At 41.0% G+C, this 25,843-nt stretch overlaps 1 protein-coding gene across 5 annotated transcripts in view; it reads left to right on the forward strand.

Annotated features, from left to right (window-relative positions):
- The window catches only part of Znf236 (zinc finger protein 236), an 88,087-nt gene that overhangs the window by 40,667 nt on the left and 21,577 nt on the right, over positions 1–25,843 (forward strand). For 3 of the 5 annotated variants that reach the window (XM_075968147.1, XM_075968148.1, XM_075968145.1), the window contains exons 12-25: positions 4,295–4,436; positions 4,947–5,207; positions 6,618–6,871; positions 8,125–8,226; positions 8,632–8,783; positions 10,817–10,920; positions 11,359–11,510; positions 12,894–13,106; positions 15,918–16,200; positions 17,945–18,048; positions 19,877–20,242; positions 20,893–21,038; positions 21,317–21,557; positions 22,037–22,216. In XM_075968147.1, the coding sequence (XP_075824262.1) occupies positions 4,295–4,436; positions 4,947–5,207; positions 6,618–6,871; positions 8,125–8,226; positions 8,632–8,783; positions 10,817–10,920; positions 11,359–11,510; positions 12,894–13,106; positions 15,918–16,200; positions 17,945–18,048; positions 19,877–20,242; positions 20,893–21,038; positions 21,317–21,557; positions 22,037–22,216 (2,700 nt within the window). Of the gene's footprint in view, positions 1–4,294; positions 4,437–4,946; positions 5,208–6,617; positions 6,872–8,097; positions 8,227–8,631; positions 8,784–10,816; positions 10,921–11,358; positions 11,511–12,893; positions 13,107–15,917; positions 16,201–17,944; positions 18,049–19,876; positions 20,243–20,892; positions 21,039–21,316; positions 21,558–22,033; positions 22,217–25,843 lie in introns of all 5 variants that reach the window. The other 2 variants (XM_075968146.1, XM_075968144.1) reach the window with 2 other exon arrangements.

The following is a 25,843-nucleotide window of genomic DNA, read 5'->3' on the forward strand; positions in this document are numbered from 1 at the left end:
ATGGAAGAGCAGGCAATGCTCTTAACCACTGAGCCATCTCTCCAGCCCGAAAGTAGTGATTTTATAAAACTTTAAAAAATTAGTAGTGAAGTAGATAGTATGACTTGTCCCCAACGAACTAAAGGGAAAATGAGAAAACCTATAGGAAATGAAAAAAAAGCAATGAATATAAATACAAATGAGATTAAAAAGTGTTTGCAGATATTCTACAACTAGTTGAAAAAGCATTTGAAAAGTTAAGTGAAATGGCTGTTTTCCTGGTGAGTATCCTCATCAGTATTGTTAAGAAATGGAGACTGCAGATACCACAAATGACAGACAATAGAAGCACATCTCCAGCACACGCCACTCTTGTGTGAGTCTGGTAAGCTTTGTGGGAAGTGTAATTGTCCCATTAGATTGTTTCTGAGATAGAAATCAGTTTACATGTTCTGTACTAGCATGGAGGAGTTGGGTTTATTCCATAGTTTACAAAACAATAGACTCTAATATTTTCTTTTCAGGTTACAAATCAGATTAAACAACTTTGGATTTCTTTGTTTTTTGAGACAGAGCTTGCGCGCTCCGCCCCCCCCCCCCTTGCTATACTTGAACTTGCTCTGTAGACGAGGCTGTACTTTGGGTTTCCTGACTTCAAGTTTGTGAATCTCTTATTCTACAGAACTTTTCTGAGGTTAAAGTAGAACATTTTGTTCTTTATCTTCACAGATGTAATAGATGGGATTTTCCTTTAGTCTAGACTGAGGTGTTGTATGGAGGCCCCTTGTTTGTTCCCGGCTGCTCAGCCCTAAAATAACTACACAGAAACTGTATTAATTAAATCACTGCTTGGCCCATTAGCGCTAGCTTCTTATTGGCTAACTCTTACATATTAATTTAACTCATTTCTATTAATCTGTGTATTGCCACGTGGCTGTGGCTTACTGGGTAAAGTTTCGGCTTCTGTCTCCAGCGGGGCTACATGGCTTCTCTCTGATTCTGCCTTCTTTCTCACAGCATTCAGTTTAGTTTTTCCCACCTAGCTCTGTTCTGCCCTGCTCTGCTATGGGTCAACAGTTTCTTTATTAACCAATGGTATTCACAGCATACCACATACTGAGATACTTGAGGGAAACAGTTCTTAGTTATAGTGTTAGCTGCACACTGTAGACTATTGTGACCCTTATTTTATTCTTCCTCAGTGGATGTGAGTATGTTAGGCAGAGTTGGGTCTTTGGAGGCTCTAGAGAAATTTTGGCTGTGGCGATCATTTCTGATACAAACAGGACAGGGAGGATTTTGGAAGGACATTGTTACTGTTATGTGACCTGTTTAGGAGGTAGATGGGCTATTTAGGTCAGTCTGGTTACATTCAGTATAATGTTTTATACCCAAATTGTTACCTTAGCAGTATTAGAATACATTAATATACTGTAACCAAAATTTCACCTCTTACTGAGGGAAGTTGTTTGCTGGTAAAGAACCATATGGTCAAATATTTTTCAGAACTTTTAGAACTGTGTGAAAACTTAAATTCATTCCCCAGACCTCTCAATACTGCCTTCCCCTATTTTGTTAGACTTAAAACCTGGGGTCTAGGGCAGTTGTTAAGTTTGCTTTGGGCCATGTGGCTGACTTGACTTAGAACCTGGATATTATGATTTTAAGGCTGGGCTCATGGTGTCACTTGAAGCTCATGTCCTTTCTGTATCCTCTTGGGCTTCACTCAGTTGAGCTAAGTTATGGTTTATAGCACCAGGGATAGTGTTGTACTTGAGCTTCTCCGTTATACTCTAAATGCTTTGCTTTGAAGTTAGGATCTAGGTTTTAAGTAGAATAACAAACAGACTAAGTATTGGCGTCAGGACTAATCTTGATTTCCTCCCCAAAGTGATTTGAAACAAATGTTTTCAATCAAGTATTTTACACAGATGTAGTAAAAAAAAAAATTGGAGGGGGAGAGGACTAAAGTTTGAAGACAAATTCATTTATTTTTTATGTTTACTGAATACATACAACCTCAAGGTAATTTTATATAGTAATTTTAATATCTATGCCATTTGTGACCTGTCACAAGAGAACAGATATGGAATTTTCCACTTTCATTTTAGTGTTCAAAATGCTAGGGTTATGAAACATTTCATACTTCAGATTAGGGATCCTCAACCTGTGTTCTTAACTACAGTTACAGATTCTGTGTATGTGATTGTGTGTGTATGTGTGTGTGTGTGTGTGTATAAGCGTAATGTATAGGTGTATGAAATAAAACTTGCATCTCAGCATATTTATATGAAATCTGTATTAATTGTCATGTATGAAATATTTTTTGAAATTTATTTCCTGGCAATGCTGAAGCATGCATGAGTAGCCCATATATGGTGGTTCTGTTGAACTTGTCCATATTGGATTTCGTGGTCTAAGCTGATGAGGACGACTGGCCAGGTCAATTGTCATGTATACTGTTTTAAAAATAGCATCATGTTATGGTGGTTGATTTTTCAAATTTATGTTTTTTGTCTTAGTCATTGTTAACTATACTAAACACATATTTATCTGTTTTATATCAAGATTTATGGTAGTGTGTTATATGGGAGATAGATGTTTTCCCACATCCTGTCATTTTTCAGTATTTAAACAATGTTACTATGTGCAATAGTTGGATTCCAGGTGTTTTTCCCTAAGCTCTCTAACAAGGCAATAATTTTCTTTACTTTTATAGAAGAGATTTTAAGGAATTTACAGTCACTTGTTGTTTGCTCTTGACTTATATTAAGTAAAATTTATTTATACCCATCTTTGAGATTAGTAGTTTCCTAAAGCACCAGAGATCTAATAGAAATGACTGATAGAGTCAGCACAGTAGGACTTGATGTGTGTTTTATTTATCCTCATTTCTTGTTTAAAGATTGAGAGCTTATAATTAGCCTTGTTTTGATAGACCTTGTCTGAACAAAATTAGCAGAGATAAAAATGAGAATCACTTTATTTAATTGTTCAGCAGTGATAAGAGCAACAATGTCTTATCAACCATAGATACATCTCTTTAGCCCATAGCTAATTATCTTGCCATTCACAAGTATCCCTTTAATATAAAACCCCTGCCACCTAGCCCAATGTCCTCAGGATGGTTTTCTTCCTTCCTTCCTTCCTTCCTTCCTTCCTTCCTTCCTTCCTTCCTTCCTTCCTTCCTTCCTTCCTTCCTTTCTTTCTTTCTTTCCATTTTTATTGATTTTTATTGAGTGCTACATTTTTCTCTGCTCCCCTTCCTGCCTCTTCCCTCCCTCCTTCAACCCTTCCCCAAGGGAAGGAACAATGTTATGTCTTAAAAGGTGCATAATTGCTTTGTAGAAGTTAGTGGCATTGCTGTAGGGTGAAGATGGATTGGAGGGTAGAGTGTTGGCAAGTGTGTGCTTAATCTTGACATCCAGAGGAACAGTTCAGTCTTCCTCCTAATGTTTCAGATAACTATTCAGTTACTGAAACTTGAGAGCTAAGTTTCTGCTGAATTGTGTGTGTAGCCCAAAGGCACTATCCCTTTGTGTTTGTTGATGATCAAACCAAGGAAATCCTTTATTTAATAAAAGCGTGTAAATCTTGAAATTCATAGGTCAATAATCTACAAATTTTAATTTATTTATTTTCCTTTATGTGTATATTTTGCCTACATACATGTAGATGTACCACATGTGTGCCTGTTCAATCTTCTGGAACTGGGTTTGGAGATGGTTGTGAAGTACTGTGTGGTTTCTGGGAACTGAACCCAGGTCCTCTGCAAGAGCATCAATGTCTTATCAACCATAGATACATCTCTTCAGCCCATAGCTAATTATCTTGCCATTCACAAATATCCCTTTAATATAAAACTTTGGAGAAAATACTGACATCTGCAGAACAATATTTCATGTTGGAAGTATTTATGTTTTGAGTTTATTATTGTACTATACCACTATTCATACTGAATACAGAGAGATTTAAAACTTGACAAAAGTTTTGGATGGACGTATGTAAATTTCATGTCAGTATATGTCTATATTAAAAGTAAATGTAGAAAGCCATTAAATAATGGCTCTGGAATCCGGTACATATTTATAATAGTATACACATTCTTCAATGCCAGAAAATAGCAATTGATAACTATTTCACCATAGGCATTGAAATGACGCAGTTAAGTGGATGATGTAATGAATATGCCTTTGCTGTGACGGTGGAGTCCCTAGCACATCAGCGGTCTTGTCTCTATCTTAAAGAAGACGCCTTTGGCCTGTTAGTAGTAACACTGACAGTGAATTATTCCCACTTTTCTTTGGATTTATAGGTCTTATCCAGCCCATTCCAAAAAACCAATTTTTCCAAAATTATTTTAATAATAATTTTGGCAACGAAGCAGATAGACCCTACAAATGTTTTTACTGCCATCGAGCATACAAAAAGTCTTGTCATCTTAAACAGCACATCAGGTAAGTCGGAGGGGAGGTGGAGATTGAGTACAAGTCCAGAGAGTCTGTGATCTGCTGACGAAGTATTTAGGATGGTATTGCTAGCTTATGGTTAAAATGTTTTATTTGACAAAAAAAATACTAATTTGTGATTTTTTTAAAATTCTTGAATATTTTCATTTAAATATTTTAGTCAGATATTGTCCCTGAGTTTTATTTTCATTCCAGTTATATTTAATGTTTGCAATTTCTAGCATGTTTTATTTTAATTAGAATGTGTAGATGCTCTCACCAGAGCTAACATCAGTGAACAGTTTTCTGAAAACAGAGCTAGCCGAAGGTTCATGCTCACTCCGGTGTGTGCAGCTCCGTGTCTCTGGCAGGTCACTTAGCTGAGTCTCAGTCTTGCTCACTTAGAAAACATAGAAATCGAGATCTTTTCTGCATACCTTTAAAAGAGTGAAGTATCTCTGAGTATATACGTGTTAAAATGGGTAATAAATGTATTAAGGTTTTTTCCTACGTTTTTAGATCACATACTGGTGAAAAACCTTTCAAATGTTCGCAGTGTGGCAGAGGCTTCGTCTCTGCAGGAGTGCTCAAAGCACATGTTCGGACACACACTGGACTGAAGTCTTTCAAGTGTCTGATCTGCAATGGAGCCTTTACCACGGGTGGCAGCTTACGGCGACACATGGGCATACACAACGACCTCCGCCCATACATGTGTCCCTATTGCCAGAAAACATTTAAGACTTCACTAAACTGCAAAAAACACATGAAAACCCATAGGTAGGTATAATGCTGATGTACCTGCTGTTCAAGTATCTTCATAATTCCCAGATGGGGTGGGAAGCAGTTAAGAAGTAATTGTCTTTGATGCCTGTATTGTTATTTCTAACTGAGAGTGATATTGGGTCGAGAAGTTTGGCTGTCTTTGCTTACGGATCTATGAGAACCATAGATGGTAGCATGAATTTATGTATGTATTTTTAAAAAAATATTTTTTTGAGCCAGGTGTGATGGCTCATGCCTGTAATCTAAGAACATGAGAGGCTGAGGGAGAAAGTATTGTCAATTCATGACCAGACCGGGCTAGAGAGTGAGACCCTGTCTCCAACAAATAAAGAAACCAAGCCAACTATAATGTATGTGTGCGTGGACACACACACACACACACGCACACACACACACAGACACACAGGGACCGGGCAGTGGTGGAACATGATTTTAATCCCAGAACTCGGGAGGCAGAGGTAGGAGAGTCTCTGTGAGTTCAAGATCAGCCTGGTCTTGAGCGAGTTCCGGGATTGGCTTCATAGCTACTGGGAAATTCTGTCTTAAAAAAACCAAAAATAGAAAAGGAAAAGAAAAATAAAAAGAGAGAGAAAACAGGATCTCACTTGTAGCTCAGGATGGCCTCGCAGTCCTGATTGCTGGGATTACACGTATGGATACCACCATACCCAGTTAACATTTTTACTTTTAATACTAAGGCAGTCTAATAGGCTAAATGCCTTACTGTATACTGTCTTTTAGAGCTGGTAGTCAGAGGCTAGCCCTAACAATAGATGGTGAAGATTTTTAATAAGAAGCCAACTTCACCCAAAAGCCTTCGTATTAGGAATTCAACAAGGGGTTAATCCATTGAACAAATCAGATCTTCCTAATCTAGTCATTTCCCAGAGTCTCACTTCTGGGCACTGCTGTATGGGAGACGAAGTTCTCAGAACATGACTTGAGATATCCATACATGATACCATACCACAAAACCTGTCTGCCCTGGACCAAGAGTCAGCAGCTTGCAGGATTGCTTTTAAAGGCGTGGGGTTTGTTTTGAGACCTTGGTTCACTCTGTAATGCAGGATGACTTTGAACGCACAGCAGTTTTCCTGTATCAGCCTCCTAAATGCTGAAATTACAGGTGTCCACTATCGTTTTGGCTTTTTAAACTTCAAGATATTGTTGCATGTGCTGTCCTACCTGTCTCTTCTTGCCTTCAAGTCCTGTGATTGCTGACAGCAACTGATAGTAATAGGGTTTCTTTTTAGAAGTATAAAGTAGTTAGCTATAGTCACACCATTACTTCAAAATGAAATAATTGCAGAACAAAAATGTTATTTTAGCAAATGGCATCTTTCACAGATGTTATCTTTGCTGTTGATAGTGTCTGCTTTATGAATTGTTGCTGCTTTCCCAAAGATACGAACTAGCCCAGCAGCTCCAGCAGCATCAGGAGGAGTCCTCCATAGACGACAGCACAGTGGACCAGCAGAGCATGCAAGTGTCAGCTCCCATGCCTGTGGAGATTGAGAGTGCGGAACTGCAGCAGACCCCAGAGACTGTGGCAGCAGACCCTGAAGCTATACTGGAACTGGGGCCCCAGCATGTGGTAGGTGCAGAAGATGCGGAACTTGGACAGCAATTGGCAGATGAGCCTTTGGAAGCTGACGAAGGTAACGCTTGAGGAGTTTCAGCTTCTCTGATGATCCCAGTGGTCTTGTGGTCCTTGGACTCAGTGTAATCTCTATTGTCTTCTCTTTGGTGCTGGGGCTAATAAGCAGAACTGTGTGCAGGCTAAGCATCTATCTCTGAGCTACATTAGCTGTCCTGCTTGCCTTCTTAAAGTCACAATTTGTGCTAAGTATGTATATGCTAAGTATGAAGCTGTGATATTTGATATTATCTTAACTGATAATGATTAGCTTATTTTAGGGATTTAGTAATTTTTGTTCTTGTTTTTTTCTGATGTGGCTCAGGGTTGTGGTCTGTTGTAAATACAAAGCAATCTGACTTCTTGGTGGCAAATTTTTAAATTACTTGAAATTTTAGGCTTACAGAAAAACTTACTGTCCACATTTTGTTGTAAGTTCTTCTGATTTGTACTAAACAAATATGTCAGCATGACCTTCTGTGTGCCTGTCTCTGTGCCCATATTAAACATATTCATGGCTTATAGAAAGAGGACCTTTTATGCAGGTTTTTTTTTTTTTTTTTTTTTTTCGAGACAGGGTTTCTTTGTGGTTTTGGAGCCTGTCCTGGAACTAGCTCTTGTAGACCAGGCTGGTCTCGAACTCACAGAGATCCGCCTGCCTCTGCCTCCCGAGTGCTGGGATTAAAGGCGTGCGCCACCACCGCCCGGCCCTTTTATGCAGGTTTTTATAAACCTCTTTTGATATATTGTCAACATTTTTTCTTTTAGCTTTGCTCATGAGTAATCTGTGACAAGGACTCCATGTAGACTCCCGGGCTCAGTGAGGCGGGTTCCTGGTAGAGAATGTAGAGCAGCACGTTGCTTTGTTTCATCAGCAGTGCTGGTCAGCAGAAAGTGGTAGCTGAGCTACATTCATGTGCTCATTGCCACTGACGTCTGCATCCCAACAAGCTTTCATCTTACCAGCCTTGCTGGTAGACAGTTGCTGGCTGATTTGTGATTTTGTTCTGTGGCTGTCCTAAAATTTATTTAGTCTGTTAGCAGGAATGTACATGTTTTATCCCCTGTGATGCCTGAATATTACATAATTACCAAGTATAGCTGAACTTTAGAATATTTCATTATATATATAACTTTTTAGAACAATATTACCTTCCTCTTGTGTTTCTAAAATGAGAGGAACTAATTTTTGAAAACTCACTAGAATACTTTTAGATGGGTCATCAGATGGTTAATGACTTTAGACAGTGTGCACTTCTTTCTCTTTGCCCTTAGATGGCTTTACAGCTCCCCAGGATGCTCTCCCAGGACACATGGACCAGTTTGAAGAGCAAACTACTCCACAGCAGTCTTTTGAGTCTGCAGGACTCTCACAAGGTCAGTGTGAATTTCAGTGAGCCTGCAAACCAGCTGGCCTCAGCTGGGTTTAGTTTGCAAATTTGTAAAACTTTATGATTTAAACCGATAATTGTAATCATTTGTGTTTTTAAACAATGCTTTATAATCTCATCTCCTTAAAAAATGACTTGCATCCATTCGATGAAGAGACTCCATCTCAGAGAAGGCGATGGGTTGGAGTGGAGATCTGGTGAGAACTGGTGTTCATAGCTGCAGTATAAAGCCTGCCTAGTACCAGACAACTTAGAGCTGCTAGAACATCACCCTGATCTTGACTCTCATTCAGAAAGCAGAAATGCCTAAATGTCTTTTCCTCATCAATTGATTTTTACCTTTGGTATGGTTGGCATGTGCTGTAGAGCTCCTGTACCTCATGTCTTTCAGGTTTCACAGTCACCGACACATACAGTCAGCAGACTCCATTTCCAGCTGTGCAGCAACTGCAGGATTCTAGCACACTTGAGTCCCAGGCCTTGTCAACGAGTTTCCACCAGCAAAACTTACTGCAGGTCCCAAGCTCCGATGCCATCGATGTGGTGAGTATGTGCAGAAGGGCCGAGCAGCTCCTTATCCCGCAGATTTCTCTCTGTCTTCTGCTGTAGTCATTTCGAATGCATGTGCTTACTGTGGCATACTTACATCCCAGGTTAGTACAGGGAATGCATCACATGCAGCACACAGAACCATCTTTTTTCTGAAAGCATTTTAACTGTACTTTGTCTGATTGACACTGTGGGTAGCTTTGCCATTTTGATTAAGCCAGGAATTTACTAGTATGTTGTATAAGAAGTTGAAGAATATTACTTTAAGCACAAAATGTATTTTTTCTTGTAGAATCATAAATGTTAGAAGGAAAATAAAATTCATTCTGATGTTAAAAATGAATGCAATATAAAACATTATTTCTTTAAGTAATCGGTTTCCTTATAACATTTTCAATCATAATTAAATTTTTCCTCTTAGAGACCCTGAGATGTTTGTTTGATTTTTTTTTTCTTTTGCAAGTTTTTAAGTAGTGTTAAAAATGTCAGACAAATTCAATAGTTACCTCCTTAAAAATCTACCAGTGTTAGTAGTAAGCATGAAAAATCAGAGCATTTTGGGTTTTTTAGCAAGGATGTGGAGAGCATGCGTGGCTGAGCTTTACTGCACATCCCCCTGAATAGACTTTTGCCTACTTAGTGCAGGTGACGTAGTAAGATGGTACTTTGTCTAATTTGGTCATGGACGTTGGGTGAACAAGTAAGAAAAAAAATCTTGCTTCCACTGTCTTTCAAGAGTGTTTATAGTCTATCCTCTAGTTATCCAGGTACTCTGAAGTCTCGTTTGCTCTCTGTCCAGTGTGCATAGGTTGTATTTTGAAGTCAGAAAGCACTGACTAGGCTGGTGTTGTGCTACTGAGCTGTTGTGAGCTCTAGTCCTTATGTCAGAGTAGGGGTCAGGGTCACTGCTCCTTGGTCCTGTCTCTGAGAGGTAGAGGTGACTTCTTGTCCCCTGGGCTCTTGAGACCAGAAAGAGTCTCACTCTTCTCAGAAAGTAGCGAATTTCTTCACACCACTGTGTTACTTTCTACTGCTCCAACAGTATACTTCAGGGAACTAACTTAGAAACAGGAAAGGGTTTATTTTGCTTCACAATTTCAGAAATTTTAGTTTATGAATTATTGGCTCTGTTGCTTTGGGGCCTGTGGCATGGCAGAATGTCATCCTGGGGACATATGTGGTGGAGAGAAATGCTTACCTTGTGGCATTGGAAGAAAGTTGGGGGTTCCAATTTCCACTATAAGGGCATGCCCTCAATAGCAATATTCTCCAAGTGGGTCCACCCCACAAAGGTTCTGCCAGTTCCCAATAGTGTCACAGAATAGCAGTCAGGATATTATAGGATTTTATAGGATGTCTAGTAGCTAGTCTTCACAGGTGGTAGAGTCAAGCTGATGAAAGAGCAGTCTCTTATTAAGATAAATCATGTATGTATAAACTTTGCCCTGAAGTGAGTTATTAATCAGGCATGAGGGTCACATCTATAATCCTAACACTTGGGAGGCTGAGCTAGAATGATCATAAGTTGATCAAGTTTGACAAGTTAATCAACTCCAGGCTAGCCTTGGCTAACTAGACTTGGACTCTGCCTCAAACAATCTATAAATAAATACTTTAATAGAAAGTAAATACAATGCTGGGCATGGTGGTACGTACCTTTAATCCCAATACTCGGGAGGCAGAGGCAGGTGAATCTCTGTGAGTTCAAGGCCAGCCTGGTCTATAAAACGAGTTCCAGAACAGTCAGGGCTGTTACACAGAGAAAAACCCCGTCTTGGGGGAAGAAAAAAAAAAGAAGAAGAAGAAGAAGAAGAAGAAGAGAAAAAAGGAAAACAAGAAACATTCTTAATCATATCTATGGCAAAAAAACGTACACTTTGTCTGTTTCAGACTACTACCATGGACGACTTGTGGTCTTTTCTCTTTGGAAACTATAGTATGAACATTTATATCTTTGTTCCTCTTGAGTAGCCCTATGCTTATTATAGATAGTCATTGCTCTTGCTTTATATTTCTGATCATTTTAGGCAACTCGTTTGCTTCCAGAGTCATCTCAAGAGGATCTAGACCTACAGCCACAGCGTCCACAGTTCCTGGAGGACAGCGAGGAGCAGAGCAGGCGCTCTTACAGGTGATCACTGCTCAGATCCAGCTCCCAGGCTGAGTGCTGACTGCACGCCTGCAGTGGTCAAGTGCTCTGCAGCTGTTTTCTCAGACTGAAGTAGGTTTCACCACCGTTATCATTTATAAAGGAGCCAGGAAGTTGTTCATGTTGTGCTTGAGTAACGATTAAATCAAATATGGTCACCTGGTGAGTTATAGCGTTTATCAATTTCAAAATAATACATTTAAGATTACAAAAGAACTTGATCATTAATTGTCGTTGCCTCTGTTTTGTACTGCCTGCTCTGTGCCCTGGGTGTGGAACAGTGCTATGGTTTATCTAAGAAACTGACCACTTGGTGAGCTTGCTAAAGCTGCTTTGTTCCCCTCTGTTGCTAGGTATCTGGCTGCTCAGCAGTCATGCTCTGAGTGAACAGGGTCTGAGTTTTCTGTGTTTTGTTTCTAGATGTGACTATTGCAACAAGGGCTTCAAGAAGTCCAGCCACTTGAAGCAGCATGTGCGCTCACACACGGGGGAGAAACCCTACAAGTGCAAGCTTTGTGGGCGTGGTTTTGTTTCCTCTGGCGTCCTCAAGTCTCATGAGAAGACACATACAGGTTACTGTCTGTTCCCTGTAGAAAAGTCCTATAGACTAAATGGTCTTTAGTGTCTTATTATTTCACTTCGTACAGTGCTTTGTTCAAGGTTCATCTGTGCTATAGCATGTATTAGTACTGTGATTCTTTTTACGGTCTGTAATACTGCACCAGACAGATAAGTCAAGCTTAATTTACCTATTTATTAGTTTTACTATTTGACTTCTGTGAACAATTCTATGTAGACATGACTTTATTTCTCCATCAAGGAACACAATTGCTGGGCCGTAGGAATAACCCTTTTTAGGGTTGGGTATGGTTCTGGGATGGTGATTATTGGGGAACACTTGCTTAGCATGTGTTCAAAACACTGCAAAAGCAAGCCCACCTGTAAACTTTCAAGCTCAATCAAACTTTTCCAGGCAACCATTTTCCATTTTGCCAGAAAATGTATGAAGGTCCTGATTCTTCCTCATCCCATCAATGCATTGTTTTGTGTTTCTCTTTGATGTCACCATACTTGGGTGGGAAGCATTCATTTGTTGGGGGTATGATTTATGTATCTTGAGTGGCTCATGGTGTTGAGTTTGTTATCGTGTACTTGTTGAGAATTGTCTGTCCTAATCATTCTCTCATTTTAAAGTTAGGTTATTTGTTTTATTATCATCAATTTGGTAAAGAGTTAAAAATAGATCCTGAACATTAGATCTTTCAGATACATCCTTTATGATTAAATTACAGTTATCTGTTGAACACATTCTGTTTAATATATTATACATATTTAGTTTCAGTATGTATTCTGTGTAACACTTTATTTGAAAATGATGGTGCACCACTTACAAATGCACAGAGGAAGAAAAGTCAGTGAATGTGTCTCTTGCTGACTAAGGGGTGATTTTAAGAACTGCTGAAAAGTTGGTTGTGAGATTAGTGGTACATAGGAAGAACTGTTCTGGAGGCAGAGATAGCCCGTCCGTTGAGGGAAGGCAGGATCAGTCTAGGTGCTTTTGAGACTCTGTTCTGTCAGACAGGGTCTGCAGCATTGAACTCCATTAGAAGTGAGGCCGTGGAAAGGCTTCACAGGTCCTTCCTGGGTCTGACTAATAAGCTGTGGCTGCAGCTCCAAGATGGGTCCAGAGAAGCATTTGAGGGTCCTGTCTACAAACAAGCCCCAGCTGAGATGTTAAAGGTGGGGAGAGTGTAGTCTTGGCTTGTTGTGGGCATTGGTAGAGGTCTGGTAAGACATGCTCTGCTATTGTTATTGTTCATGTCTCTGACGGTATCCAGTCAAAACCCTGAACTGTGAGCAGGATAAACTCCTCGTGTTACTTGTTTGTCCTGAATGCCCACGATTCCGGGATAATGACGTGGCACGTTCCCTGCCTACTTTGTCTGTTGATACAGGAGTCAAGGCCTTCAGCTGCAGCATCTGCAGTGCCTCCTTCACCACCAATGGCAGCCTCACGCGGCACATGGCCACACACATGAGCTTGAAGCCTTACAAGTGTCCGTTCTGCGAGGAGGGCTTTCGCACAGCGATTCACTGTAAAAAGCACATGAAGAGACACCAGGCAGTCTCGTCTGCAACCTCAGCAGCTGCAGACACAGAGGGAGGAGGTAGTTTCTGTTTTGGATTGGAAGTTTACTGGTCAAATGCCAATTTAGTTATAAGTTACAAATTGATTTGAATACTGCAGTCTTACAAATTAAGCTTAGTAGTACCTTGACTTTTTAATTTAAGAATGTGTTATTGAGTGGACATGGTATGTGTATGTGGGTGTATGTGCCGTGCCACGTATGTGGAGGTCAGAGGACAGCTTTGTGGAGTTGATTCTCTCTCCTTTCACCTTCACATGGGTCCTGGAAATTGACCTTAGGTTGCCAGGCTTGTGCAACATGTACTTTTACCTGCATCTGAGAAGCCCTGAATTAATATAACTACAGTTTATGTCTCTCTATAGTTTATTTTCTGAATATGAAAGTCCATATGCCCTTTGAGAAAAAAATCCAGAGACTCACAATGAAGTTGTTGAGCTTTCTCGGTCACCATGCACTGCGTGGCTTCTGATTCAGCGTGTGCCCTTGCAGCTGCACTCAGCATGCACGTGGGTGGAGTTCATTCTAACTTGTGATGCTGCACTGTACTTTATAATGCACAGAGCTTTCTGTATTTGACATAGTGAGCACAGATGTGTACAGATGCATCCCTGTAGTTGTATTTATTATGATGTGCTGTAGATGAATGGAGAGCTAAGTTTGATTTCCCCCTGGCCAGAGCTATGCTCAGTGTCAGATTGCATTACTTCATTTAATTCACATTCGGCAGTGTGTGGTTGGAGAGACCAATCTTATTTCCTACCAAACATTACTTGTTAATTTGCCCAAATCCTAAACCTTAAGTTTATGACTCTGCTGCTTCCTTTTAGTAAATTCCACAAGTGAAGTTGGTGTTAGAATGTGCATGTTTTAATTTCACAAGGGATACCAGCACACAGCAGTGTCATGTTTAGTGAGTGTAGTTATCATAGAGCCATGTAGTGTGTGTGTGTGTGTGTGTCATTTTTGTTGTGTTAATAGCTGGTACTGTTACTGAACAGTGTCATGCCCATGCCATTTACGGTCTTTAAGTCAGTACTCAGAGATGAGATATGCGGAGGAAGTCTTTGCTTTCTTCTCAGTTGATTATTCCCTCATTTGCTTGTGGTCATCTACCCCTGAGGTTATGAGTCAGACCCTAGGATCTAAGAGTAGTGTAGATTCGTCTTACAGTTTGGAAAGTGAGTCTTTACAGTTTGCCTAAACCACCTTAATTGCAAACGTCTTGACTTCAGTGTTGCAAAGCAGTTATTCAGTCGGCTTCATCAGCAGACAGTTCTTAGGACTTGGGCTGCTGGCCGTCTGTGTTGATGAAGTAGTTCCATATGTAGTGCTTTGGTGTGCCTTTGTCTCCAGTAGTTACATTCTGCCATGAGAGCTGAGGAATCACGAAAAGCTACTCAGTTTTCCTTCCTGCGAAGTATCAGACACTACTCAAATCCTGTAGGCTAGCATGAATAATGTTGTAGGCCATTCACATGTTCCTTCTTAGCAGTTAAGAAAGCAAAGATACTGGGAACTGAAGAGATGGCTCAGAGGGTAAGAGCACTGGCTGCTCTCCAGAGGTCCTGAGTTCAATTCCCAGCAACCACATTGTGGCTCACAACCGTCTGTAATGAGATCTGGTGTCATCTTCTGGCCTGCATGCAGAACACTGTATACATAATAAATAAATAAATCTTTTTTTTTTTAAAAGAAAGCATAGATGCCATTAAGTCAATATTACAATTGCTATGTGGGTTCCTTTTAGGACTTTATCATACTGCACTAATATTTACAGACACTGATGAGTCTTCTTGTTTTTGAGTCTTCTTGTTTTCTTCTTTTACCTGTGGTTTACTCTGCCCCACCAGTGTTTGTGAATGGCTTTTAATTCCTTCACTTTTGGAATGGTTAGCCATTTGGCTTTACTTGAGCCATCTTCTATTTTTACTATGTATTTTGCTTAACTTTATTGTCTTTTCCTCATTTATGACTTTTTCTATGTGGATCTATATATATCTTGGTTATTTGAAAAATTTTAACACAATCATCTCCATATTTCACTGTCAAGTGTTGGTGGGGGCCACTAGCTATTACATTTTCCTAAAGCTTTCAGAGTTTACAAGTGTATTAGGAGATTTTTATTTGTGGTATTTTCTTTTTATAGAACTTTTCTGAGTAGATCTTGAATTTCTGGGCTCTGTCTTCCATGACTGATCCCCTTTCAGCCCGTCTCCTTCCTGTCTGTCCCATCTTTTCTTGCCCATTGTATTCTAGAGCATCAGTCAGTGGTTTCCCACACCTCCCCTAGTTCTGCTTGTGCTGGATTTAAGTGTTTCAGCCCTAAGCCCCTGGCCCTCAGTCCTATTCTCGCATTTTCATCGCAGTTTGGTCTTTTCTGCAGCTGGATCTTAACCTTGTAACAAGGGAATGTGTGCGTGTATGCATTTTAAGTTTGTAGTCATTCTCATCAAACTCAGGGTTCTTTGCCAGTTTCTTCACCTCTGACTTTTGAGCATGTGGCTTTATTCACCTAGTAATCAATTGTGTCCCATGGTCCTATGTGAATATCTACAAATCCTGGTGGGTCTGTGGACTTGGGTGGTTTTTAAGCTTCTGGATCTGTAAGCTGGCAGAAGCTGGCCTTCAACCACTGCAGATTCCTGGGCCCTCCTTCACTTGTCTTCCTTCTCCCTGGTCATACAAGTCCCCATTAACCCCAATTGGAAAAGCAGCTGTTTGCTGTCTGAAATGTGGCTTAATTAAATCACTAATACTAACCTTACATGCTTCCCCTTCATTTTCTCATGTTAATGGAGAGTTTGAACCCTTTTCCCATGCTTTTAATAGACACATGTGTGGAGGATGAGGAAGAAAACTGTGACAGAAGTGCATCAAGAAAGCCGCGCCCTGAGGTCATCACTTTCACAGATGAGGAAACAGCCCAGCTGGCCAAAATTCAGCCCCAGGAGAGTGCTACAGTGTCTGAGAAGGTCCTGGTGCAGTCAGCTGCAGAGAAGGACCGCATCAGTGAGATGAAGGATAAGCAAGCAGAGCTTGAGGCTGAACCCAAGCATGCCAACTGCTGCACATACTGTCCTAAGAGCTTCAAGAAGCCCAGTGATCTGGTGAGGTGAGGATGCTGTCACTTGTATACAGAGCTCTTGCAGACTTGAAAGTGGACTCTGATGCTTTTCACTCCGGTATGGGAAGTTTTATATGGAGTATGTCGTTCCAAACCTGCATCGACTTGGTAGTGAGCTCATGTAGAATGGTGGTGAATGACTTTGTGGCTTACGCATCTTCCTATATGATTGTGATAGAAGCAGAAAATTAACCAGCTTAATTGCAGAACATAGAGTGCCAGGCTGTGCAGGTAACTTCTTACAGAGGGCTGCTAGTCAGAGTAAAAGCACAGAACAAACTAGAGACCACCAGATGTCATAGGTCAAGCCGCTAACTGATGACTGATGTGCATATATAGCAGAGTGGTTAAGAACTTGGTAAGAGTTCTAGGGCTGTGTAGAGGAAAAAAGCAAGCCATATCTAGTTGTTGCCATCTAGTCTGCAGTCATGACACAAAGCTTGGCTCTAGGAGATCATAGAGCCAGCAGGTGAGGCGCACAGAGCACCTTAATAAACAGGAGATCATAGAGCCAGCAGGTGAGGCGCACAGAGCACCTTAATAAACAGGAGATCATAGAGCCAGCAGGTGAGGCGCACAGAGCACCTTAATAAACAGGAGATCATAGAGCCAGCAGGTGAGGCGCACAGAGCACCTTAATAAACAGGAGATCATAGAGCCAGCAGGTGAGGCGCACAGAGCACCTTAATAAACAGGAGATCATAGAGCCAGCAGGTGAGGCGCACAGAGCACCTTAATAAACAGGAGATCATAGAGCCAGCAGGTGAGACGCACAGAGCACCTTAATAAACAGGAGATCATAGAGCCAGCAGGTGAGGTGCACAGAGCACCTTAATAAACAGGAGATCATAGAGCCAGCAGGTGAGGCGCACAGAGCACCTTAATAAACAGGAGATCATAGAGCCAGCAGGTGAGGTGCACAGAGCACCTTAATAAACAGGAGATCATAGAGCCAGCAGGTGAGGCGCACAGAGCACCTTAATAAACAGGAGATCATAGAGCCAGCAGGTGAGGCGCACAGAGCACCTTAATAAACAGGAGATCATAGAGCCAGCAGGTGAGGCGCACAGAGCACCTTAATAAACAGGAGATCATAGAGCCAGCAGGTGAGGCGCACAGAGCACCTTAATAAACAGGAGATCATAGAGCCAGCAGGTGAGACGCACAGAGCACCTTAATAAACAGGAGATCATAGAGCCAGCAGGTGAGGTGCACAGAGCACCTTAATAAACAGGAGATCATAGAGCCAGCAGGTGAGGCGCACAGAGCACCTTAATAAACAGGAGATCATAGAGCCAGCAGGTGAGGTGCACAGAGCACCTTAATAAACAGGAGATCATAGAGCCAGCAGGTGAGGCGCACAGAGCACCTTAATAAACAGGAGATCATAGAGCCAGCAGGTGAGGCGCACAGAGCACCTTAATAAACAGGAGATCATAGAGCCAGCAGGTGAGGCGCACAGAGCACCTTAATAAACAGGAGATCATAGAGCCAGCAGGTGAGGCGCACAGAGCACCTTAATAAACAGGAGAGCTATAAAGACTGTAGTTAGTGCACCATGTGTAGACTGCACTTGCTGTTATACAGTGAAGTTTAGACGTTTTATTTGGCCAGATTTAATCAGAAATACTAGCTTATGATTTTTATTTATATGGTTATAAGTTTATGAAGTTGTTTATAAATATGTATTAGTTTAAAATAAAATTCCTTAATTAGAAATGTTTTTTAATAGGCATGTTAGAATCCATACTGGAGAGAAGCCATATAAGTGTGATGAATGTGGGAAGAGCTTTACTGTGAAGTCCACACTAGATTGCCACGTGAAGACTCACACGGGTGAGTAGGGCCCCTCAGCATGCAGATTCCTTGGGCTGTGTGTGAATGTTTTCTACACAGATGCTTCTAAATTGCAGAGAACTCAAAATTAGGAACTATAAAAAATAGATTAAAAAGTTTTTTTTATTCCTGATGTAAGGAAAATAAAACTGTTAAAGGGATGAAGGGATAAAACATCAAAAATCAAATTACGAGCTAACTGTCTTCTTGCTCGGGCTTTCTGCTCTTTCACAAAGTTCCCATAGAGATTCTGTTTGCTGGGACTTGGCTAGTCTGCTGACAGTTACCAGGTTATAGTATCTTTTTATGTGAGGAGAATCTCATCAAGGGGAAAATGGTGTCTTGTTTCCCTGGCTTTTTTCTTTACCTGACTTGAGGATATGAAAATTGGTTGTTTTAAAAGCACAAATCTTTGCTCCTTGAAGTCTCCTGTTAGAAGAGTGATTTTTAACCTGTGAGTTGTTGACCCCTTTGGGGGTCAAATGGCCCTTTCCCAGGGGCTGCCTAAGATCGTTAGAAAACAGAGATATTTACATTATAATTCATAACAGAAGCATCATTACAGTTATGAAGTCTTAATGAAAAGAGTTTTAAAGTTAGGGGTCAGCACCATTTAAGGAACTATATTAAAGGGTTGCAGTGTTAGGAAGGTTGAGAACTGCTGAATTAGAAGGCCTCTTCGCTGAGCCATAGACATCTTGCATGTGACATGAGGCTAGTAGTCGCATAGCCCCCAACTCCATTGAGATTTTATTTGTATTAAGACATAAGTAGCCATTAGTGTGTTTGGCATGTTGAGACACAGGAACTCTTCAGTGAATGTCAGACATCATTACTGTGGGCCACTGGGGAGCATTGGTTATGAGTTTGAACAAGTAAGTACAAACAGAATTTCATATGCTTATGTTGATGTGAAGTTCTGTGATTCTTTCCTGATGGATTATTATTGACAGCTAAAGAGGGATAAACTCATTTATTAAGACTTTATCATATGCAGTTGTTTCATCAGGTTCCCAGGGTCTCTTATGTTTTGCTATGAACTTGCTGAGGGTGGAGAGGCTTACTTTGCTCAGCTCAGAAGACCCAGGTCCAGTAAACTATTCACATGCTAGGTGCCCAGTTGTTCCTCTAGATCAACATAGCTGTTCCAGGCTATATGGGGTGGGAGTTCAGCTTAGGCTATGTAGGCAAGAAAAACTGTTTCCCCCTTTGGAATGACAAGGTGACTTTTGGAGACCCCAGAGCAATATAGGATCACAGACTTACTAATGCCACTTTGAGTCTGCTTGATCATCCCTGGTAAAGGGTGGCACTTACTTCCTGGGTTTCTGATCCTGAGCTCTTCTAGGGCAGTTGTTGTCAGTGGCATTTGTACCTTGGTGGCTTTTATTATGCAGATGATGATGAGAAGAACCAGAACAAGATCCATGACACTGGACACAGGGCCTCTGGGCTCAGGACGGTGTTCCCCACGCACACTCTTCCAAGTGAGCTGCTGTCTGTGCTGGCATTGCTCTTTCCAGTAGACCCTGAGATCCTAAATGACCTCTGTACAGAAATAAAACTGACTCAGGGCTAAGTCTTCTAATGAAAGTAAATCAAATGTTTCAGTCAAGATTCTATGGAATGTAGTGATTGCAGAGTACAAAGTCTCAGAGGGTTGATTGTAGATTGTGGACAGGAAGATTTCTGCAGTTCCCTGTGTTGTCATAACATCCTTGGTTGAGAGCCTGAAGCACTTTGGTCCATGAACCCAGCATGGCATGTTCGTGCTGCCTAGTAGAAGGTTTCTGTGAGCTTAGGCTGATTGTTGCTGGTGTTCTTGTAGGCCAGAAGCTGTTCAGCTGTCATGTCTGCAGCAATGCCTTCTCCACAAAAGGAAGTCTGAAGGTACACATGCGTCTGCACACGGGGGCAAAGCCTTTCAAGTGCCCTCACTGTGAGCTGCGCTTCCGTACTTCTGGGAGGAGGAAGACTCATATGCAGTTTCACTACAAATCAGATCCTAAGAAAGCCAGGAAGCCTGTGACCCGAAGCTCGTCAGAGAGTCTGCAACCTGTGAGCCTCCTCAACTCCCCTTCCAACGACCCCAATGTGTTCATCATGAACAACTCTGTTCTAACAGGGCAGTTTGATCAGAATATGCTTCAGCAAGGGCTGGTGGGTCAAGCTATCCTTCCTGCCTCTGTTTCAGGTAAGAAACCAACATATGTCCCTCTCATCTGTCTTGAAAGCAAGGCAGTCGTGCAAGCCTTTCCTTTATAAGGCAGTGTCCCTGTGTCTGTCACTGTATCTGCTTTAAACACTTCAGTGCTTTGATCAGCTTTTGCTTCAGTGAGTCTCAGTACCCTTTCTCCTGCTTGGTGTTCTCCTAGATTAGTCCAGTATCTGATTTTCACATCTCACCCCTTAAACTAGCGAAGTCGTCCATTGGCATTGGTCACACACTGCTTAAACAGCATCACGTTACAGCAGTGGATTTATGTGTACTTACAAGTAAGTGCACAGTGCCTGCAGCTGTTTGACGTCCTGTGGTCTTTTTCTTCTCTGTCTTTCCATTTGGGATATGAAAACCACTCAGTGGCTGCTGCTGTGTTTGCCAGTAGGACAGTCAGTCGACTCTCTTAGCCTGTTTTCTGGAGTCTGGAATGAGAAGATTGTTTATTCCCCAAGAGCTTTTTTGTCATAAGGCAGATGATATGTCTGTAGTATAAATATCTGTAGTCCTTAACTAGATATATTACCACAACATGTAAAACTTTTGTGTTCTAAAATCCTTATGGAAAAAGTGAGTTCTTTTACATTTATGTTGTTAAGTCCTTTTGTTTCTTATTTTCTGACCAGCTGGTGGGGACTTGACAGTGTCTCTGACTGATGGGAGTTTGGCCACTCTGGAAGGTATCCAATTACAGCTGGCTGCTAATTTGGTTGGACCAAATGTTCAGATTTCTGGAATTGATACCTCCAGCATCAACAATATCACTCTGCAGGTACCATTGCTTTCTTTTTTTTTAAATCTATGTATTTATTATGTATACAGTATTCTGTCTGCATGTATGCCTGCAGGCCAGAAGAGGGCACCAGATCTCATTATAGATGGTTGTGAGCCACCATGTGGTTGCTGGGAACTGAACTCAGGACCTTTGGAAGGGCAGGAAGTGCTCTTAACCACAGAGCCATCTCTCCAGCCCGTTTTCTGTGCTTTAACTTTGTCTGAATCACATGCAGCACAAAATTCTCACTTACATATACATGTGTTGCTTTATAGATTGACCCGAGCATTCTGCAGCAAACACTACAGCAGGGCAACCTGCTTGCTCAGCCAATGACAGCAGAGCCTGGCACTGGCTCACAGAACAACTCTCTTCAGACATCAGACAGCACTGTCCCAGCCAGTGTTGTCATCCAGCCTATCTCAGGCCTGTCCTTACAGCCCACAGTGACATCTGCCAATCTGACCATTGGCCCACTCTCTGAGCAGGACTCCGTGCTGACCACCAGCAGCAGCGGTAAGAGCCCACTGTTCTTTATTGTAGAAACTGGGATTTTGTTTTGTTTCTCATGGTAACACAGTTGTTAGGTTGGTATGTTGTCATTTTTCATCTCTTTTAAAGCTCACCAAAGAATAAAAACCCTAAAGTTTTCTTAGTTTCAGTGGTATTAGTTCTGCATTTGTCCATTTTATTGTTCATAGAATTATTTTTCTCAAACTGGTTTCTTGTTTTATCATTTCACTTAGCTCCTCTTTCTTCCTTGTGCCCTCTCTCTTTCTCTTTCTCCTCTTTCTTTATGGTACTGGGGAATCAAACATAGGGCTTTGTGAATTCTAGAGCAAGTTTTATCTTATTAGATAAAGTAATTAGAAGTGACTGATAACTTATTCTAAGTCTTTGAATTTTAAAAATAATCTTTAAGATGCTTTTCATAGAAACCAGGAGAAATATGTTTCATTAGAGCTCAGTGTTATTTGCTTTGTGATGATGAGCAGGGACACAGGACCTCACTCAAGTGATGACTTCACAAGGCCTTGTATCCACTTCGACGGGCCCCCACGAGATCACCCTGACCATCAACAACTCAAGTCTCAGCCAGGTCCTTGCCCAGGCTGCTGGCCCCACTGCCACATCATCCTCGGGCTCTCCACAGGAGATCACACTGACAATCTCTGGTTAGTAAGTTCACATTTTAGATGTCTTTTGGCTTACAGCTTAAGGCCATCTTGTTCGTGTCTCCCTGCAGCACTCAGATAAAGACATCACATTTCATTGTGTGACAGCTTCAAGTCTAATGAAATCTAGTGTCAGAAACAGACGTGTGTTTCTTACCCAACTTTCTGTTTCTGTAGTGCTGATTGTGGAATTAATGTTTAGAGTTGGCCACTTTTGCCATATGTCTTTGCTTAGCAGACACCAGTGTGAGGAACTTCCTGACGGCTGCTCCTGTTCTATACACTAAAGAAACATCGCTCATCTGAGCTGTGTACAAGAAACCGTAAAAACCTTCCATGGTCTCCTCTACTCTTGTATCTTTAGAACACTACTAAGATTATGTAGAAAGTTTTAAATATGTTAGAGCATCGAATTTGGTAATAAAGAGCACTTGGCATCACCAAATCACTCAAAATGTTATTCAGTGGTCTGAGGTGTCCCTTGCTGTCCCTCCCTGATCCTCAGAGTCACTCTCACAGTATGCTCTTGCCTGTGTAGTATGGGCTGGTGTGCTTTGGCCATATGATTCCTTGCTCTGCAGTCCTCATTCCTTCATGTAAACTAAGTGTTTTTAAAAAAAAAAATGGAAGCCAAGGTCTTGCCCAGGCCTGCCTCAAACTCATTGTGTAGCCAAGAATGATGCTGAATCTCTGAGTCTACTTCCTTTGCCTCCTCAGTACTAGAAGTATAAGCATGCTTCACTGTGCCTGGTGTATTAGTTATTTCCATTGCTGTGATAAACTCCAGGACCAAGGCAGCTTCTACAGGGAAGAGTTTATTTGGGTTTATGCTTCCAGATGCAGAGCTCATAATGGCAAGTGAGGCATGGTAGGTAGTAAGCAGCAGGATCAGAAAAAAGTTGAGAAACCAGAAGAGAGTGAACTGGAAATAGGGTAAGGCGGTAAACTCAGAGCTTGCCCCCAGTGGCCTACTTCCTCCAGCAGAAGGTGCTCAGGCTTCCTAGGCAGCCCCACCAGTTGAGGAATAGGTGTTGGCTACAGGAGCCTGTGGAGGCGTTTCTCATCCAAGCCATCACATCCAGTGTCAAGGCTAGGGGTTAAGTCTGGCATTGTGCGTAAGTACATGCTGGCAGGTAGCTGCATCCCTAGCCCATATGTTATTTTTGAATTAATAAATTTATAGCACTTGCTCTCATGTAACAGTGCATTTAAAGCTCATAACCACCTTACAGTTATACTGTAAGAACAGTTATAAAGTAAGAACATTTTTTTTACTATTTTTTTAAAGAATATTTATTTATTTGTTTGTTTGTTATGTATACAATATTCTGTCTATGTATATGTCTGCAGGCCAGAAGAGGGCACAGATGGTTGTGAGCCACCATGTGGTTGCTGGGAATTGAACTCAGGACCTGGGGAAGAGTAGGCAAGCAAAGCTCTTAACTGCTGAGCCATCTCTCCAGCCCCCTTTTTTTACTATTTTTTTTCTTTTCTTTTCTTCTTTTTTTTTTTATAAGTAAGAACATTTTTACCAGAACTTCAAGTGGAAGTTTTGGTTATGAGCATTTAAAGCTCATAACCTCCTTACAATTATACTGTAAAAACAGTTATAAAGTAAGAGCATTTTTACCAGAACTCCAAGTGGAAGTTTTGTTTTTCAGGAGGGTCTTACTTTCAGATGTATTTGTACTTTTGAATGACATGCTGTGACTTTTACCTGCTGCAGGATAACACATATTATTAACATTGGTTTTGTATGGTTCACTAACTCTTCCTTTTTGTGGCGTGTTCTCAGTGTTGGATATCTGTTAGGTCTTATCAAAACATCTGCAGAATTCTTACTTATAGCTTAGAAACTAAGTTCTTCACTTTTGTATTTCCTGTTTTTCTCTGCTTGGCCATATTCCTATGCTATTGCTATGGTATAATAAAGGGTAGCCGTATATAACATTAAGTGTTTATTTATTTTACTTAAAGGGTTTGTTGAGTCAGACAATTTCTGGCTGGTTATTTGGGCAGAGCATTGTGTGTCACTTGTTGAAAGCATTTGATGCCATATACAAGTTGTCACTTGGTTTGTGTGATACACAGGATGGTATGTGGTGTGAATGTAGTGTTATTTAAGTCATGTAGATTTATAAGAGTGTATAAGTCCTAACATTTGGAGACAAAAACTAAAACATTGTATAAAAAGGAAGGATGGTCCTTCTCTCCAAACTGGACTTGTCCATACCCAGCATTTGACCTTTGACTAGATGCTTGCAGCCAGTTGTTAGTGGAAAGTGACGTCTAGTGAGACTCAGTAACATGGCATGGATTGGAGCACTCTCCCTGAGCTCTTTAAACGACTGGCTGATAACAGCAATGCTTTCTCTTTATTTTTCCCATATTTGTGTTTATAATGCATGGCTGCACTTGTCTGTCTGGAGTGCCCAGGGAGTAGGTCGTAGTTCAGAAGTGCAGTACAGCGTCTTCATCCTCTGATGCTCTTTCCCTTAAGTCTTACCTCACTCACTCCTGATATTACAGCAGAGTTCCAAGGCATCTTGTCTTTTTCAAGTCTTCCAAAGCATTTGTGTGGTTTTCATGGAAGCTTCAGTAGATGTTTTTATTGTGTTGTGCATCATCTAGGTAAATAGCACATGTCCCTTATAGGAACATGTCGCAGATGCTAATGCATGCTGGCAAGCAGTTGGAATACACTGGAGGGGAAGCTGTCAACACAGGATGTTCAGCATTGGCTAAGCCTGGAAGCTTGTTGTGTGGAAGTCGACCAAGGAAGGTTCTGTTAGTATTTGGTGATGTCCCTTACCCACATGTAAACATGTTTTAATCTGGTTGTGGACTACATTTGGAAGTGTTTTCAGTTCAGTGAAAGTGTTTTTCAAAAAGAAATGTGGTTTTAAGTTCCTAAATAAAGTAGGATTCTCAAGTAGTTTAAAAAGTATGGACAAATACTTCCATTGAGTAAAATATAGGTCATATATTTATTAATGTTACAAAATATTATTAAAAAGCAAAAGTTTACCATCTGGGGGTGGTGGCACTTGCCCTTAGTCCCACACTTGGGAGGCAGAGGCAGGCAGATCTTTTGAGTTCCAGGACAGCCTGGGCTACACACAGAGAAACTGTCTTAAAACAAAACAAATGAACATAATAAATATAACATACAAACAGAAAAAACAAAACATAAACAAACAGAAAACCCCAAAAGCTTTGAGGATAGTACTGTATGTTGAGCACATTTATTAAAGAGTAAATTGGAACTTTATTTTGAGATCTATTTCTATGGGGGTTTAGACCTTACTAATCTCAATTGGTTTGCGTATAGTGAACTAAGTGAAGGATAAGTCTGTCATTGGGACCTGTGACCAGTGGCCGGCCAGTCTGTAGATGATTCTTTATGCAACTCCGCTGTATTACATTAGTTAGGCACGCAGCCATGGATTCAGTTGTGGCAGACATCATAAAATATAGGTAAAGAGCTCACATTTAATAAATGAAGGAACTAAACTGCAGTCAGAGACAGCTCATTTGTTTCCCAACTGCTCAGACCTGAATAACTATATTAATTATAATACTATTTGGCCGATAGCTTAGGTATATTTATACCTATCTCTTATATAT

Source organism: Microtus pennsylvanicus, chromosome 4, assembly GCF_037038515.1.
Source record: "Microtus pennsylvanicus isolate mMicPen1 chromosome 4, mMicPen1.hap1, whole genome shotgun sequence".
NCBI lineage: Eukaryota > Metazoa > Chordata > Mammalia > Rodentia > Cricetidae > Microtus > Microtus pennsylvanicus.